Below are 17,958 nucleotides of genomic sequence, written 5' to 3' on the forward strand. Positions count from 1 at the left end.
GGGGAAAACCAATCTAACCAATGTCCAACACCAAGTAAACCAGCTCTATGTCTTAACAACTGAATATTGCCAACAGTAATATTTTAGATAAGGTTTAATGTTTATTGTTGCGTTGATACTGATATGAAACAAACAGCCTTATAGTTCTGGTAATAATTTGGCAATTTTGGCTATAGGTCATTTTGGGACAGAGGTCCAATCAGAACAACCATTTTTAATTTCAGGATTTCACCATTTCAGGATTCCATTACTTGAAAAGGATTCAGAAAAAAAACACCCAACACCTCCCAATTATTTAACATAAAGATGTGGAAATATACAATTTTCAAAATGACATTGTTTACATTGTTTGTCATTTCTGCTGAGATCCTGTCAATTCAAACTCCCAAGAAAAAAAGAAACAAAAACAGTCTTTGTATCTACACACCGTTGACCAAAACGTCAATGCACGATTCTCTAGATGAGAACACGTGGGACTTGTAGAAAATAGATTTCGAAGGGGATCAAATTCAAAAAGGTTGTAAAGGTCTGATACAAACGCAGATCTTTTGTTCCATGTTCATATTATTTAAAAATAATGGAACTTGATGTGTGTGTGTGTGTGTGTGTGTGTGTGTGTGTGTGTGTGTGTGTGTGTGTGTGTGTGTGTGTGTTCTAGTTGTAAAACCCATGCCAGTACCAGCAGGTGCAGTTGAGCCCGGAGGCGATGAGGAGGATCACCAGTAGGGTGATGAAGAGGCCGAAGGCCACCACAGTGGCTGAGACCGCCCAGACGAAGGTCCTCTTGGAGAAGTCGATCATGGGAGAGCGCAGGGCCATCCGGACGCGACGCGCCCGCTGGCGGTCCTGCGGCGGGTACCTGGCCAGGTTAACACTCTCCATGCCCAGGGAGCGCACCAGGCAGCCTCGCATGTGGCTGAGCTGGTCAAAGGTGTGTCGACCGTGGTAGCGGCCAATGCCACTCTGACCTGCAGGGATTTGTGTTGTTTTCCCAGAATCTGTTAATTCCATTTTCATATTAGAGTAATTATAAAAATGTAATGGTTAAGATTGGTGCATGCATGAGCAGACATTGGTATAGATAAGCTTTACAGTCTGGAAAAAAAATAAAACCAAACAAATAGAGAAACAAAAACAGACAAATATACATCATCAGAAAACAGCCAAATAAAAAAGAAAAATGGACAAATATACAAAAAGTAATACGTTAAGCTTAAAGGGAATAGCTGGGGATAAGGGGCTCTATGCTTGCTAGTAGGGATGCAACGGTACAGTGGGCTCACGGTTCGGAATGTATCACAGTTTTGGGGCCCTGGTAACGATACGGTATCTTTATATTTAAGAACATTTAAAAAAAAAATGTGAAAAGATAAAAGGTGGAAAAAATGTTTTTATAGTAGTCTGCCACATATAACTAGTGTAAAGCTCTGTGTATGACTGTGGGGGTAGGGGGGAGACAGGAGTTCAAGTTCATTAGTGAGCTGTAAGTAAGCTATAATTTGCATAAGTTCATCTGATTGGAGAGGAGGTGTCCAGGATAGTGGATAATTCAAATCTAATTTCATCTAATTGGAATTAATTAATTTCCTCTAATAATGTATTTTTTAAAATTTGAAAAACACAACAAAATGTATACAACCAGTACTATAGTTAGTTGTTTTTGTTACTTTATTTATGACAGGTATAAACAATATTTTTCATACATAAATATTACTAGCAAAATAAGTTATTGAAATAAAATCTCACAATCCGACCAGTGCGGTTGTGCCTTTGCTTTGTGAACCAGATGTGCCAGTAGGTGCGCTCCTTTTCAGCCAGGGCACCACCCGGCAGGGGAGTGTCAGGGTTCGCGTGGGTCCTTCCGGCATCGGCCACTAGACACCGCCAGTACTGCCTCATCAATGTTGCTTTGTTTCACCTGTTTCTGTTTCTGATTACCCAGCCTCATTATGTCATATGTTTCACCTGGGTCTCGTTTTGTCCTTCCTATTTATACCCTGTCTTTTGTGTCCTTCCTTGCTGAGTCTTGAGTTTGTCTAGACTCCTGGCAACGCGCTCGTTTCCAAGCCCACAAAATTCTCACTTGTCTTTTGGCCGTTTTTTGTGCTTGTTACAAGTAAAACCTTTATTTTTGCCACCGCATTGCTGCCTCTGCCTCGTTCTCTGCACCTCGGTCCACTCAGCATACCACGTTACAGCAAGACTCAGCCACAACATGGACCCAGTAGAGAGTCAGCCTCCAGAGATGGAACGCATGCGGGTTGCCCTGACGAACCGCAGTCCCTCGCCCAGACCGTCCAGCAGAGAGAGATATATATATATATATATATATATATATATATATATATATATATATACTTAAGGTACATTTGGTGGCTTTTGACTTTTTTTTTCACATCATTTGAAAGTGAAGAATCAGAGCTTCCAAAGGGAGACACAAGGTGCCACTTGTGCAAATCAAGCAAATGCTTTTAAATCCATGACTTGTTGACTTGACAAGTATGTGGCAAACTGTGTTTCTGAGATAATCAGCTTCAAAGTTTTCCCCCACAATTGGCTTCATTCAGCCAGCCAACAGAATGCAAATGAGTTGGCGGACCAACAGAGCCGCATGGCTACTTGTCACATGACAGGACACCCTGCCGAATGGGGCAATCTCTGCAAGGTTCTTGTGTTTTGAGGGAATGTTGAACAGCGTCATCGACACACAAAATCTTTTGTTTTTAAAAAGGCTTTAATTTAACAGTAAGAATATGTGACCCACCGTGTGCTTTAGGGTCATTTGGCAGCTTTAGCTTTTTTTGCTTGCATCATTTAAAGTGGAGAATCAGAGATTCCAAACAAGGTGTCACCTATGCAAATCAAGCAAATATTTTTAAAGCTATGACCTATTAATGACAAGGGTGTGGCAAACTGTGATTCTGAGATAATCACCTCCAAAGTTATACCCACACCAGGTTCATTCAGCCAGCTCCCAGAATGCAAATGGGGTTGGCAGATGAACAAAGCCTCATGGCTACTTAATATACAGCTGAATGTGCCAATCACGAACAGCTCAACCACACGCAACTCATTTTGTTTTTAAATAAAGCTTTTTTTTTAACAATTAGAATAAGAATATATGTGTTTTATAAAAGTGGAATTATTTTGGAGTTTAAAAGTACCGGCAACACAACAAAATGTAGAGTTTATCAATATTATGAGTCTCAGAAAATCTGAAATCGAAAATCTCTCACCAACCTCATTGGACTTCATCACGTCATCGACTTCCTCTTCCATTGTAACAACAGTGGAATCGTCGGTCTCCTCCGGTGGTTCTTGAAAATATCCCGTTTCACATAAAGTCTGAAATCTGCTGTTTGAAATGTTCTCCAAGTCCAGAGTAATATCAGATTTAGCATTGCTGTTGTTCTCCGCGTCGCCGTCGGAGAACTGACTATCCTCGCGGAAAATGAAGTCCAGTACGCGCTGCTAACACTGACTTGGATCTATCGCATTGGTCAGATTAAGATCCAAAATATGATTCAGAGCTTCCGCCACCCGTTTCGCGTAATCCATAACTATGCAGAGAAGAAAGTTTTCACAGACAAGTGAGACCGAAACACCCCCATGCTGCGCTTTAACCATCTGTTTAAGGAAGTGACATGTTTTTCTTCTCAGCCGTTTCACAACAGTGCGTGTAAAAGTAGTACGATTTAAAGGTTGAATTCTATCAAAACAGTTTCACATTGTGACTTCACATCACATGGAATATAGATGAATGATCTTCACCCAGATGCTCGCTTTAAATGAAACCATCGATCGGCGTTGTTCAGTGCTTTTTTGCGTCTCGTAAGTGAACTGCGTTTTCCCATGTAGTCGAACGGGAATATTTAACTCCATGGTTTAACATTTTTCTACTATTTATACGTTGAGAGATAAAAAAATCCACAAAGGAACACGAATCTGGAAAAATCGAATTTTCCTTTAAGAAACGTTTTGTCAACTTATTTGGCTGCACCTGGCGATTTTAGAAATGCGCGAAATGGTGGCTTTTGCTGTGGTGGGACACATATACATGTTTTATAAAAGTGGATTTATTTAGGAGTTTAAAAGTGCAGACAACACAACAAAATGTACAGTCTATCAATAATATGAGTCTTTGTATACTGTATAAGCCTCGGTGTGTCATTTATTATATAAATGTGCGTATGCCAAATAAGTTCTTGGAGTTATTATGTGGGCTAACCCCAATCCTACCCCAGCTACACCCTGAGCCTGTTTAGGGCCTCTTTTCATTTTCGTTTCGCCCCTGGCTGGATTTGCAGGTAAACTTGAGAATCTTGTCCATTACTACTTGTTCATAATCTGCATCACCAACCTTAACGGACTTCATCACGTCATCAACTTCTTCCATTGTAACAACAATGGGCATATCATCGGTCTGAAAATATTCTGTGTCATCGTCACATTCAGGTTGAAATCCGCTGTTTGAAATGTTCTCCAAGGCCGGCATAACGCCGGTATCAGATTCAGCATCGCTGTTAGAGAACTGACTATAATCGCGAAAAATGAAGTCCAGTACGCGCTGCTTACACTGACTTGGATCTATCGCACTGGTCAGATAAAGGTCCACAATATAATTTAGATTCGTCACCCGCTTCTCGTAATCCAGAACAACACAGAGAGGAAAGTTTTCACAGACAAGTGAAACCGAAGGATCCTCGTCTTGTTTACAGAAATGACGTCAGCATCACTTCTTCGTTGGTACACGTTGGTATACGCCCCCTATACAAAGATGTATCTAAAACACGTAAGATTTAAAGGTTGAACTCTATCAAAACGGTTTCAAATTGTGACTTCACATCACTTGAAATATGGAGGAATGATCGGTCGCTTTAAAGGAAATGATCGATCGGCGTTCAGCGCTGTTCAGCGTCTCAGTAAGTGAACTGTGTTTCCCCATGTAATCTAACGAGAATATTTAACTCCACGGCTTAACATTTTTGTATTATTTATGAATCAAATTCGGTTTTGAAAATATTCTAGAATTCTAGAAAGGTTTTCTCAACTTATTTGGCTGCTCCTGGCGAGTTTAGAAATGCGCAACAATGCGGGTTTTGCAGCGTTGGGTCACATGTGTATATCCATATACTGTACATATAAAATAACTAAATAAATAAAAAATATAAATAATAATAATAATAAAAATAAATAGAATAAATTAGAATTTTAAGTAAAAGGTAAAGCTTAAAAGTGGAAGTTAAATGAAAAGTGAAAATGTGCCTTGTACATTGCCATTCAGAAGAGGAGTTTCCTCTCCTAGCGAGGAGGGCAGTCATTGTAGGTGTCTATTGCGATGGGCAGGAATGATCTCCTGTAACGGTCCTAATTGCAGCAGAGCTGAAGGAGCCTCTGGCTGAAGACCCTCTGTTGTCTGACCAGTATGTTGTGTAGGGGGTGTGCAGTGTTGTCCATTATGCTGAGCAGCTTGTGCAACATCCTTCTCTCCACAACCTGCTCTAGGGGCTCCAGACCAGTCCCTAGCACAGAGTCAGCCTTCTTTATCAGTTGGTTCAGTTTCAGAGTCTCTGGCCCTAATGCTGCTGGCCCAACAGATGACTCCAAAGAAAACTGCACTAGCCACAACAGACTGGTAGACACCTCTGTAGACAACCTCAGTGTTGCATTTCCAGGTCCAGTCTGTTGTCCAGGTGAATACCCAGGTACCTGTAACGCTCCACTACCTCCACCTCTTCTCCCAGGATGGAAATAGTGTTCATTTATCTTTATTTATTAAAAATAAATCAATAAATAAATGAATATATATATATATATATATATATATATATATATATATATATATATATATATATATATATATATATATATATATATATATATATAAACGTTTTTTTTTAAATAAATAAATGACTAAATAAATAAATAAATAAATACATAAATAGATAGATAAATAAATAAAATTAAATAATAAAAATAAAAATGGAAAAAACTGTGGATTTAATAGGAAGCAGCACTTACTACATGCCGCACCTGCATGCTGCGCCAACACATCCGGTGGACTTCTACCCTGATACCATAATACCGTGGTCCACGTGTGCATATTGAACCGTAGGGGACATACTAAATGGTTCGATAACATACCATGTACCGTTGGATCCCTAGTTGTTAGTATGGTTATGGGTATAACATATAAATACAGATGATCTACTGTACAGGATGAATAAATATGAATACAATAATATGGGCCTGGATAACAATTAATGAGTAGGTATGCATTATTATTATATTATTACTTTATTATTACAAGGCAATTACAAAAGACATTATTATAATTATTTACTTATTTACTTACTTACTTTTATTCACTCATCCTATACTGTTTTTTTCTGTTATTTTATTTAAGCAACAAGAGCAGGAAACATGCCAATCAATTGCTCAATTGAATTGAATTGAATTGAATTGAGGAAGTGAGTGAGAGTCATGGGCTAGTCGGTCAGTTCAGTATGCAGAAAACATGACAAGAGACTCACCCACGCCGCCGAAGGGGAGGGAACTGAGCGTGTAATGCATCATGACGTCGTTGACTGTCACCCCTCCACTGGTGGTCTCTTCCACCATTCGCCTCGCCGCCTGACACAGAGAGACAGAGCCAGAAAATAAACGGATAAATAAAATGACAAAAAAAAAATCATTCTGGAAATCATTCTCTATTCTATTCCTCCTCCTTCTCCTACAGGCGGTCAGACCTTCTTGTCAGAGCAGAAGATGTAGAGCGCCAGCGGCTTCTCGCGCTCGTTGACAAATTGGATGGCGTCGTCCATGTCCCTCACCGTCACAATGGGCAGAATGGGGCCGAAGATCTCCTCCTGCATCAGCCTCGAGTGCGGGGGCACATCCTTCAGCACCGTGGGTGCTGGGAGGTCACGGGGCAGTCATCATCATTTAAGGTTAGGGTTAGGTCTAGAAATAGGGTTAGGGTTATGGTTAGGGGTTAGGTTAGGGCTACAAATACCGATGTAGCGCTGCGAGGGGTCGCTCTGCCCCCCCAGTACGGCGGCGTGGCCCTCCATCAGGCTCATCACCCTGTTGTAGTGCCGTTGGTTGATGATGCGGCTGTAGTCGGGGGAACACTTGGGGTCGGCGCCGTAGAACTCCTGTGATAAAATCCCAAAAGGACCCAAACTGGGATGAAAGTTTTACCACAGACCAGTGTTTCCCAACCTTTTTTCTTCCACGGCACACTTGTCACAATGAAGTAATCCCATGGCACTATACCCCTATCCTGTTAACTAGCAAAAAACTTCAGAAACATCAACTGTGTTTATTATTATGCCCTACTAATAGTTAGTGATATAAAACTAACAAACGATTAGTCCGGAACGAACAAATCTTTTAAAAGACTCGGGAGTCAGGAGTCACTCTAGCAAAAAAAGTGGTTGAAACTTCAAGTCACAAACTGAAAATAATTATTGAGGACTAAACTTGAAGTCCAAGGCAAAAAGAAAAGGCCAAGGCGAAAATCGTTTTGATAGAATTAAATGAGAGGGTTACATTTACGAGACAGAGCCAAGCCACCTCTTCAGACTCTCGTTCATCATTCAATGAAAGTCTTGCATCTGCAACCGAACGACTGTTTTTTACCGAGAGACTCGTCAAGACCAAACCTAAAAAAAAGAGTTGAACCTTTCATCGCAACAAATAGTCTTCACTCTCAGAGTGAAAATTGTTCCGGTGCTAGAGCTGCTGGTAATAGTTCACCCTTGCAATTTTGATCTTGCAACCCAAAAGCTGATTTCCATTGTTTTTTAAATTTTTTTAAGTGGAATTCAAAAATGTTTTTAGTTTGAAGCTAGCATACCAGCAGGGTCAGCCGGATGCCCTCCACCACTCGGCCCTGAACGCTGGGCTCACACAGGATGTAGTCTGGGGCGATGCACGTCTGACCGCAGTTCACAAACTTTCCCCATGTGACACGGCTGAGAAAAACATAACAAAACACACACACACACACACACACACACACACACACACACACACACACACACACACACACACACACACACACACAGTTATGTATAAAAAAATACACCCTTGATGAGATCACCCCCTTGCCAGTGCTATATTACCGGCAGGCCACTCGGAGATCGCAGTCCTTGTCGATGTAGCAGGGGCTCTTCCCTCCCAGCTCCAGAGTGACCGGGGTGAGGTGGCGGGAAGCCGCCTCCATCACCAGTCTGCCCACCGAGCCGCTCCCAGTGAAGAAAATGTGGTCAAAACGCTGCTTCAGCAGCTCCTGCGTCTCGGAAACCCCGCCGGTCACCACCGGGTAGAGATCCTGGATAAAGAAAGGTAATATTATTAGTCCGTTAAAACGTTATAATCATCCAGGGGAAAGGAGTGACTCTTAATATGTGAGTTGGTTGGAATGTTATTCCAGCAATATAGTGCTGAAGACCAGTACTCCCCAGTTCAGTGTAGGTACAAAGTTCTTCTCGCGTGAACCATTCCTGTAATCTGGTGTGGTGATTGGAAGTTTTGAACTAAATTATCAACTATCTTAATATCAAAAGGATAGTTTAGTTTGTTGCATATTAATCCATCCGTGACACTCTAAGTTCATTAGACTAATGAGACACTCGCAAAATTGACTTTTCTATAAATGCCTAATAGGCGTTTTCGCACCGCAGGAACTTTTTCATAGTTCTAAGATCTTTTGGAGGAACCCTTTCTTTTATTGTTTCTGCCCTGCAGGAAGTAGGAACGATCGTAGTTCTTAGAACGCTGTTTTGAGGGAACTTTTTTTTTCGCTTCTACTCCAGTGCAGGGACTTATAGGCACAAAAGGAACCTTCGGTGACGTAAGTGCACGGTGATTGGTCCAGACGTCTCTCGCCGCCGGCGCACTGAGGACAGTCTGCCCTGTCGAGGGGACCAGCCCACGTCAACTCAGTGGTAATAAAAAATTAACCAATAAAAATAAAAACAAATAAAAATGTTATTTTTATTGTAAATGTAATTATTTCATTTATTTTATTTTCCAACATCAATTGAATGAAACAAAATATCCGTGTGCCCTGTCCCAATGGGACAGGCCTGTGCCTTACGAAAGTCAGAACAACATTTTTAATTAGGTCTTGTAAATCTATTATGAAATTATTATATTAAATTATTATAGATCTCACCTCAAATTTGTTCAGAAACGCATTTTGGTGGACTGATAAGGTAAAATCAGTGAAAGTTACAGAGTAAATACAACACGGAACACGGAACTCATGCTGAAACCCCATTGGCTGACGTTACTTCAGCGTTCCTACTGGTAGTGCTAATGCAACCAGAAAAAAAGCCCTTGAAGGTATTTAGTTCTCGGGGGCGCTCCCCTGTTTCTAGTTTTAGTCCCCAGAACTGTTTGGTGCGAAAACGGCAATTGTTGGATAATGGGTTCCATATGTTATTGGGCTAGACTCATGACTAAACAATTATTTCCAGATAATTTTCCTATCAGCCTTTTCATATACATAGATATGCACGCACATAGATGCATATAATAAATTGTTCATAATTGTTGAGATGTTCTGATGTTTATCTGGGGAAAGGGTGACCCTAGTGGTAACTCTAAACGCGATGTTTGTTTGTACTATCTATCTTGCCGTAGTTTGGGTTCGATGATACATGCGGAAGTGAGCCATCACATGTTGTTTGTACTATCGATCTTGCCGTAGTTTGGGTTTGATGACACATGCGGAACTGACCAGCCACATGTTTTTCTTTTTTGATGCGGTTGGCTGGAAACACGTTTGTCTTTTTACAGTGCTTCCTAAGAAAGTTTGAACGATACAAGCTGCTTCATTCTTGGAAAAACTGTTAACTATCTGTCGAGCCGATGTAGCAGGTGTGCACGCCACACACACACACTGAAGCGGGGGCAGAAAAATGTTATTATCATATGTGAATCTGTGTATGTATTTACTACATCTGAGAAGGTATGTGTATTTTGATGCTGTAATGCATTTAGTTATCAACTGTTTAAATGTTGCTTAAACAAAAACAGTGCAAATCCATAAAAATGGATTAAGGTTTTGTATGTAGGTATGTATGTATGCATCTCTATCTCTCTATCCTATCTATTCATCCTTCCATCCATCCATCTATCTATCACCTCCCCTTTCGACCTTGGCAGAGCATATGCAGACCTGGTCCAAATAGCGAGGCAGCAGAGCCCGAAGGAGCAGGGAAGAGCACTCGCTCAGCTCTGACGGTTTCACCACAGCTGCGTTGCCTGCAGAAAGCGATGGAGAGAATGATATAGAGAACGAGGAGCCGTGTGAATTCGATGAGATCACCGGTATATGAACTACAAGATAAGCGAGGAGGTTGTGAGAGGAAAACTGATCTTGAAAAGCGAAAGGCAAAAGAAATTTGAAGCAGTTTTGTGTTGTATACACACAAAAAATAAGTTCCATGTTATTATTTGAGTGTGATGTTTTAGTGGAAATCCATAAATTGCATTGGGTGGATTCCACTGCAATTCCATTTGGATGGCAATGTTTGTTCTCAATATCTGGGATTTTACCCTTGTCTTTGCTCTAAGAAGGGCAAATTCATTTAGCAGATGCTTTTATCCAAAGCGACTTACAATTTTTTTCAAACACCGATGGACGCAGCCATCAGGAGCAATTGGGGTTAAGTGTCTTGCTCAAGGACACTACAGCCTGGGAGCCTGGGATCGAATCAGCAACTTTCAGATTACTAGATGACCAGCTCTACCTCCTGAGCTACCATCCCCCCCCCATTCTCAAAAGTATGCCTTTTTCTGATTGATATTTTTTTTCTTGGTACCAACAACAGACAGCATATAGAGGAGCACATGCATAACAAAAATACCAGACATGTGGAGAGGAGGGCGGAGGGTGGCTGAGCACCTGCCCTTTTGCTCCATGGTGCCCTTTTTATCAGGCGCATTTTTTTTTAAGGATGAATGGGCATCAAGGTAGAGAATTTTCTGGGCAAGATAGGCATATTCATGAGGAACATGTCCTCACCCTGTCGACAGATTGCCCAGAGTGGCAAAATGCCTAAAACCAGAGCTGGGGGGTCTATGTGCCTTTTTTATTTATTTTTTTGAACACCTGCCACTCTTAACATCTCTGCACAGGCCTGGTAAATTACATTCACAGTTCGCAGTTTTCCAAGTGCCAGGCAAAAAAACCGATTTAAAGTATGGGATCTTTTTATGAAATATCCCATACCAATTTAATTTCCTTCATTTTACTGATTCAGCATGTCTCCTGGTGAGAAAAACAAAGCAGCGTAGATAGCAGTTGCATGTTATAATTTAAAGTGACACAGTTTGAGGAGGCGAGGAAGATTGAATTAACATTTTAGGTAAATTAAGTTTATACTAATATTCAGGGTATAATTACCAGCAGCGATGGCCCCAACCAGGGGTGACAGAGTGACTGCCCAGGGGTAGTTCCAGGCCCCTATGATGAGCACCACCCCCAGGGGCTGTGGCTGGATGTACACCTCATCCGATATGGTGAGGAGGTTCCTCTCTACCGGCCGGGGAGCAGCCCACTCGGCCAGTTTTGCAATAGCCAGGTTGATCTCATTCTCCAGGCCTATCAGCTCCAAGAGCGGCGTATCGTACTGACTCTGCGGAGGTTTATTGTAGTCATATTTACATTGTGCAAATGTATGTCATTTAACATTTAAATGACCTTGTTGCGGTGCGTTTGTTGGGCCCCACGCTGATCTGCTCACCCGGTTGATGTCTTGCTTGAGGGCTGTGGCAATCTCAGTCTGTCTCTCTGTGATCATCCGCAGAAGGGCACTTAGCTGTTGCAGCCTGAACTCCAGCGGCTTCGTCCTGCCACTGAGGAAGGCCTCCCTGGACATCTTCACAGCCTGTCTCTCCATGTCGGCCAATTCTCTGCAAGGATAGATAGATAGATAGATAGATAGATAGATAGATAGATACACTTAGACACAGATTTTTATCAGCTCCACCTCTGATCGGCTCTGATGGAAACAGGACACCCGGGTGGCCCCTTTGGTTCCAGATGTTGTCATGTAAATAGAGAGGAATATCCGTGTATCAGTCGATCATTTCATACCCAATTAAGAATTCAAAATCAAAATCACACACCAGAAAAAAAAGGCATTTCTCTTGGCAATGGGAAAGGCGTCAATCGCCTGTTTTTTTGGTGAAAAATGGTAGATAGATGTTCATCATCATCAAACACCTTTCAGGCAAGCAAACTCCGAGCGCTTTACATAAAATAGACAAGTTTACAATACCGCAATTCAGAAAATAAGAAACGGGAAATAAGGAAAAGGGAAATAAAAAATTTAAATAAATAAAAAAACTATAAAAATGTAAATAGAAAATATAAAATCAATTTTAATATATACATAAAATTAAAGTACAATTTTATATAAACACAGGGAATATATATAGAAACTAGAAAAGCTTAAATTTCCTCAAGAAAATTTGTGTGCTTGCTTTAGGTTGAAAATGTTTTTAAAATAATAATTGAATTTGTTGAACTATCAAAAACATAATGTGTTAAGAAAAGAAGAGGTAATGCAGCATAAGAAGACGAAGTAGTAGTGGTAGCAGAAGGACTACTGGGAAGTGGGGATATTCTTGATTCAAATAAGAAAATTAGCTCTTGAATGGAAAGGAACATAATTAAAGAAAGAAAGAAAGAAAGAAATACTTTGAAAAGAAAGAAAGACAGATTGACAGCCACAAAGAAAGACCAAAGGACAGCAAGAAAGAAAAAAGAAAGAAAGAAAGAAAGAAAGAAAGAAAGAAAGACAGGTATAGAGACAGACAGAGAGAGACTGACACAACAGAAAACCTGTACAGAACTTGAAACTGGAGAAACTAGATGTAATAAATGGTAAATAGACTGCAATTAATTAAGCACTTTTCTAATCTTGCGAACACTCAAAGCGCTTTACAACACATGCCTCACATTCACCCATTCACACACACATTCATACATCGATGGTAGCGACAACCTTGCAAGGCGCACACCTGCTCATCAAGAGCAGTTAGGGGTTCAGTGTTGGAGCCAGGGATCAAACCAGGAACCTGATAACTAGAAGACCCACTCTACCTCCTGCACCACTGTCGCCCCCAATATAATATGTCATAATATGTAATTTGTTATTTCTGTTAATTCTCCGTAAACTGCTTTGGCAATAACGTGTGTTTTTGTTCATGCCAATAAAGCTATTTGAACTGAATTGACAGGTGTAGGACGACAGATGGATGGAGAGAGACAGGCATAGAGAGACAGATGGATAGAGAGAGAGAGAGACAGGTACAGAAAGACAGATGGATAGAAAGAGTAACAGGTATAGATAGACAGACAGAGAGAGACAGGTACTGAGAGACAGACGATAGAAAGAGACACAGGTATAGAGAGACAGACAGATAGAGAGACAGGAAGAGAGAGAGACAGATATTGAGACAGACGATAGAGAGGGAGACATGTATAGAGAGACAGACAGATAGAGAGAGACAGGTACAGAGAGACAGATGGAGAGAAAGAGTGACAGGTATAGATAGACAGACAGATAGAGAGACAGACAGACAGACAGAGAGGTACAGCGAGATAGACGATAGAGAGAGACAGGTTTAGAGAGAAAGGTATTGAGACGGACAGACAGAGAGGGAGACAGGTATAGACAGACAGACAGATAGAGAAACAGGTACAGACAGACAGACGGATAGAGAGCAACCGTATAGATAGACAGACAGAAGGAGACACAGACAGAGAGAGAGACAGGTACAGAGAGACAGACAATAGAGACAGGTATAGAGAGACATTCAGATAGAGAGAGACAGGTATACAGAGACAGACAGATAGAGAGAGACAGATAGAGACACAGATAGAAACAGACAGACAGAGAAAGACAGGTGGACAGATGACAGATGGATACAGAGAGACAGTCAGGCAGATAGAGACAGACAGGTGGAGAGAAACAGTTACAGAGAGACAGACAGGTGGAGAGAGATGGGTGTCTTATGTATATTTCTTTTATGGTTGCCGCTGCCTTTTAGTCAATTAAAATATATTAATTTCTTGCCCTGCCCTGTCACTTTTACTTGATTTTATGCATTCAAATGATTATATTTCTTAACTTTATAATGTGTTCTTCCTTTTACAATGTGTTTCTTTTGCATTACGCATTCTGGATCTTCTATTTTTTTAACTTGATGCACTTTATGCATTCTGTGTCCTTTAATCATGTGTTTCTTGGAACTTTGTCTTCATGTGTTTTGTGTTTCATGTAAAACACTTTGAATTGTCTTGTTGTTTAAATGTGCTATACAAATGAACTTGGCTTGCCTATAGAGAGACGGACAGATAGAAAAAGAGACAACTAGAGAGACAGGTATGGAGAGACAGACAGATAGACAGAGGGAAAGACAAATAGAGGGGGAGACAGACAGATAGCGAGACAGGCAGAAAGAGAGAGACAGGTATAGAGAGACGGAGACAGGTACAGAAAGACATATGATAGAGAGAGTCCCGTAATGAGAGACAGGCAGATAGAGAAAAAGACAGCTAGAGAGACAGGTATAAAGAGAGACAGGTATAAAGAGAGACAGGTATGGTGAGACAGAAACAGAGAGAGACAGATATATGGACAGAGACAATAACCACCGCTGCCAAACCAAAAGCATTAATTATGTGTTTTCAGTGACTGTGTCTGGGGGGGCGAACAAATCCTCAGAGGGCAGAAACCAAACCTGCGAACCGCAAATATAACAACAATCCCTGCGGTTTGACGTGTGTGCGCTGTGGCAGGATAGAAATGTGCATTGCCCTGGGGACCGGCGCCACTCCAGATTCCCGTCCGCTCCGCATTGGCCAAAAATATTGCGAATAAACTGTAATTGCAGAAAGAATGTGTATCAAAAATCAAAACAGAAGCACACTAACCCTGAATATACTGAACATTTTCAAGTTTGAACGGCGTTGATGTCTTGGACGGTGTTGTAGTTGAAGATCAAAAAAGCGGAAGAAGAATAAAACGAAAAAGTAGAAAATTAATATAGAAGTAAATTTGAGTTTAGACTTGCTGAAGCAAGCACACTAATAAAATGGAATATAAATAAATACACCCAGGTGACAGCCCCGTAAAGGCCAGGCTAAAAGGGACAAGGCTGAATGTAACAGCCGATTAGCAGCGTCTGTTTTCATGGTGTGTTCAAATTCCTCGGAATTTCTAAACTTGTTTTCTTTATAAACTTTTAAATAAAGCTGGTCGTTGAGCGGTCAGTGTGGAAAAAGAACAGGCCCTGATCGACCATATGGGCAATTTGGCACGTGCCCAGGGGCCCCTTAGCGCAGAAGGGAGAAAAAATGGGTATGCTTTTTTTTTCTAAACGCCGTAACTCGGCGACCAGCGGAGTTGATGTGAGAGGTGGAGGAATCTGAGAGATCCGTCCTCTATGGTGGCGAACATTGAGCCGTCATTACGATGCGCTGTCTCCTTCTCTATATCTCCCTTTCACTATCTCACTCTGGCTCTCTTCTCTCTCTCTCTGGCGTCTGCGTGCGTGCGTGCGTCCGATATTAGGACATTCTTTTTCTCAAAAAGTCCAAACCCAAGGAAAAGGAAAGGTTTGTTTTACTAAATAAGACTTAGTGAGTTATGAGTTGTAGAGTTCAACGGACAAAAATACTGTCTTCTTTCCAGTAACTGTCTAACTGTACTTTGCAATTTCACACTGTTAACATAGAGTACTGATCTACATCAGTAGATCAACATCATTGTACCATTGCGTTTTCTTTTACATAAATCAAGAGATTTTCTTTCCACCATAAATTTATGTAGAAAAGGCACAAATCGTTGCATAAAAAATCACCAGAATAAAGAATAAATAAAGTGAATCTGTGAATCAGTTACTTCAACCTCCTCTACAAATGAGTGTTTAACGGTTATTTTTCAAGATGTCTACTAGATAGACATGTAAAAAAGATGATAAATAGATATAGATAGAAATATAGATTGATAGATATAGATAGTTGATAGATATGAATATAGATTATTTCTGCTCATCACATGCATTAAAACAGCATGCGTTCTCGATAGTTAATAATTAAGAATAAAAAATAAAAAAAAGATAAATACACTGTAAAGTCTAAGTCACTTCGATGTTACAAGGATTAAAAAAACAAACTTGTTGATTGGCTCATGATTTTTTTCCCCCATAGCAATTCCCATTACCATGGCAGCTCTAAATAAATGCTCCCATAACTTCTTACTGACGTCGTATTTATTAACGGTCATAAAAAATTAACAATAACAATAATAGGTGATATGGTATCATTTGACTTACCCACACAAACGTGATAACTGATCTTCGTATGATTTAATTGTCTTTTTTGTTCCTTCCTTCACCGTGTGGAACTTGCTCGGACCTGAATGTGGTGCTGACCACGCCGGACGTGGGCGACGCGACGTACAATCGCCGTCTGTTTGTTGCTGCGGCAGTGCTCTCAGTTTACCAGCAGCGCACAACGCACAACAATACGACGCAACAGTGGATCCTCACGGTTGGTTCCAAACAAGTCCTCCTCCTTTTTAACGACTACTTTAGTAATGTTTAATACAGGGTGTACAAAGTGCACCTACACAGGGATTAAGTAAACAACGTGTGTTAACGACCTTTTAAGATAATATTTATCGAGATAATATTTATCGAGGGTAATTTACCATGGAAGGCAATTATAATAAGGGAACCTGAGAACTATACGCCGGGACTGTGGACCAAATGCGATCTAAAATGTTTTATTTTCTTTTATGTAATAGTTAATAGCCATAGTAACCCTATTTGCAACATGTTAAGTATTTGAAAAGTCAAGAGGCACATGAATGTGATTTTAATTTTTTATTGACCTATTTGTCAGGTAGGTTTTTTTCTTATGAAATTATCGTTTTCCTTCGATTGAGTACAGTACAGTAACATACATAGATATACACTCACCGGCCACTTTATTAGGCATACCTTGCTAGTACCGGGTTGTACCCCCTTTTGACTTCAGAACTGCCTTAATTCTTCGTGGCATAGATTAAACAAGGTGTTGGAAACATTCCTCAGAGATTTTGGTCCGTATTGACATGACCGCATCACGCAGTTGCTGCAGATTTGTCGGCTGCACATCCATGATGCCAATCTCCTGTTCCACCACATCCCAAAGGTGCACTATTGGATTGAGATCTGGTGACTGTGGAGGCCATTGGAGTACAGTGAACTCATTGTCATGTTCAAGAAACCAGTTTGAGATGATTTGAGCTTTGTGACATGGTGCATTATCCTGCTGGAAGTAGCCATCAGAAGATGGGTACACTGTGGTCATAAAGGGATGGACATGGTCAGCAACAATACGCAGATATGCTGTTGCGTTCAAACCATTCTCAATTGATACTAAGGGGCCCAAAGTGTGCCAGGAAAATATCCCCAACACCATCACACCGCCACCACCAACCTGAACCGTTGAGGCAAGGCAGGATCCATGCTTTCATGTTGTTTACGCCAAATTCTGACCCTACCATCTGAATGTCGCAGCCAAAATCTAGACTCATCAGACCAGAAAATGTTTTTCCAATCTTCTTTTGTCCATTTTTGGTGAGCCTGTGCCAATTGTAGCTTCAGTTTCCTGTTCTTAGCTGACAGGAGTGGCACCCGGTGTGGTCTTCTGCGGCTGTAGCCCATCTGCTTCAAGGTTCGACGTGTTGTGCGTTCAGAGATGGTATTCTGCACACCTTGGTTGTAACAAGTGGTTATTTGAGTTACTGTTGCCTTTCTATCGTCTCAAACCAGTCTGCCCATTCTCCTCTGACATCAACAAGGCATTTTAGTCCACACAACTGCCGCTCACTGGATATTGTCTCTTTTTTGGACCATTCTCTGTAAACCCTAGAGAAGGTT

At 40.9% G+C, this 17,958-nt stretch overlaps 1 protein-coding gene across 1 annotated transcript; it reads right to left on the minus strand.

Annotated features, from left to right (window-relative positions):
• Positions 1-654: 654 nt before the first annotated feature.
• Positions 655-16,387, minus strand: LOC307234667 (aldehyde dehydrogenase family 3 member A2-like; the record flags this gene model as incomplete). The annotated part of the gene is made up of 10 exons (XM_080006505.1): positions 16,366-16,387; positions 11,763-11,931; positions 11,423-11,654; positions 10,193-10,278; positions 8,130-8,338; positions 7,862-7,979; positions 7,016-7,157; positions 6,750-6,916; positions 6,534-6,633; positions 655-968 (listed from the first exon to the last, which is right to left on the minus strand). Exons 2-10 carry the CDS (start codon positions 11,916-11,918, stop codon positions 655-657), a joined length of 1,524 nt encoding a protein of 507 aa, XP_079862631.1. The 5' UTR covers positions 11,919-11,931; positions 16,366-16,387.
• Between the last annotated feature and the right edge of the window lie 1,571 nt (positions 16,388-17,958).

The sequence above is a fragment of the Zeus faber genome (genome assembly GCF_960531495.2).
Source record: "Zeus faber genome assembly, chromosome: 9".
NCBI classification, from domain to species: Eukaryota; Metazoa; Chordata; class Actinopteri; order Zeiformes; family Zeidae; genus Zeus; species Zeus faber.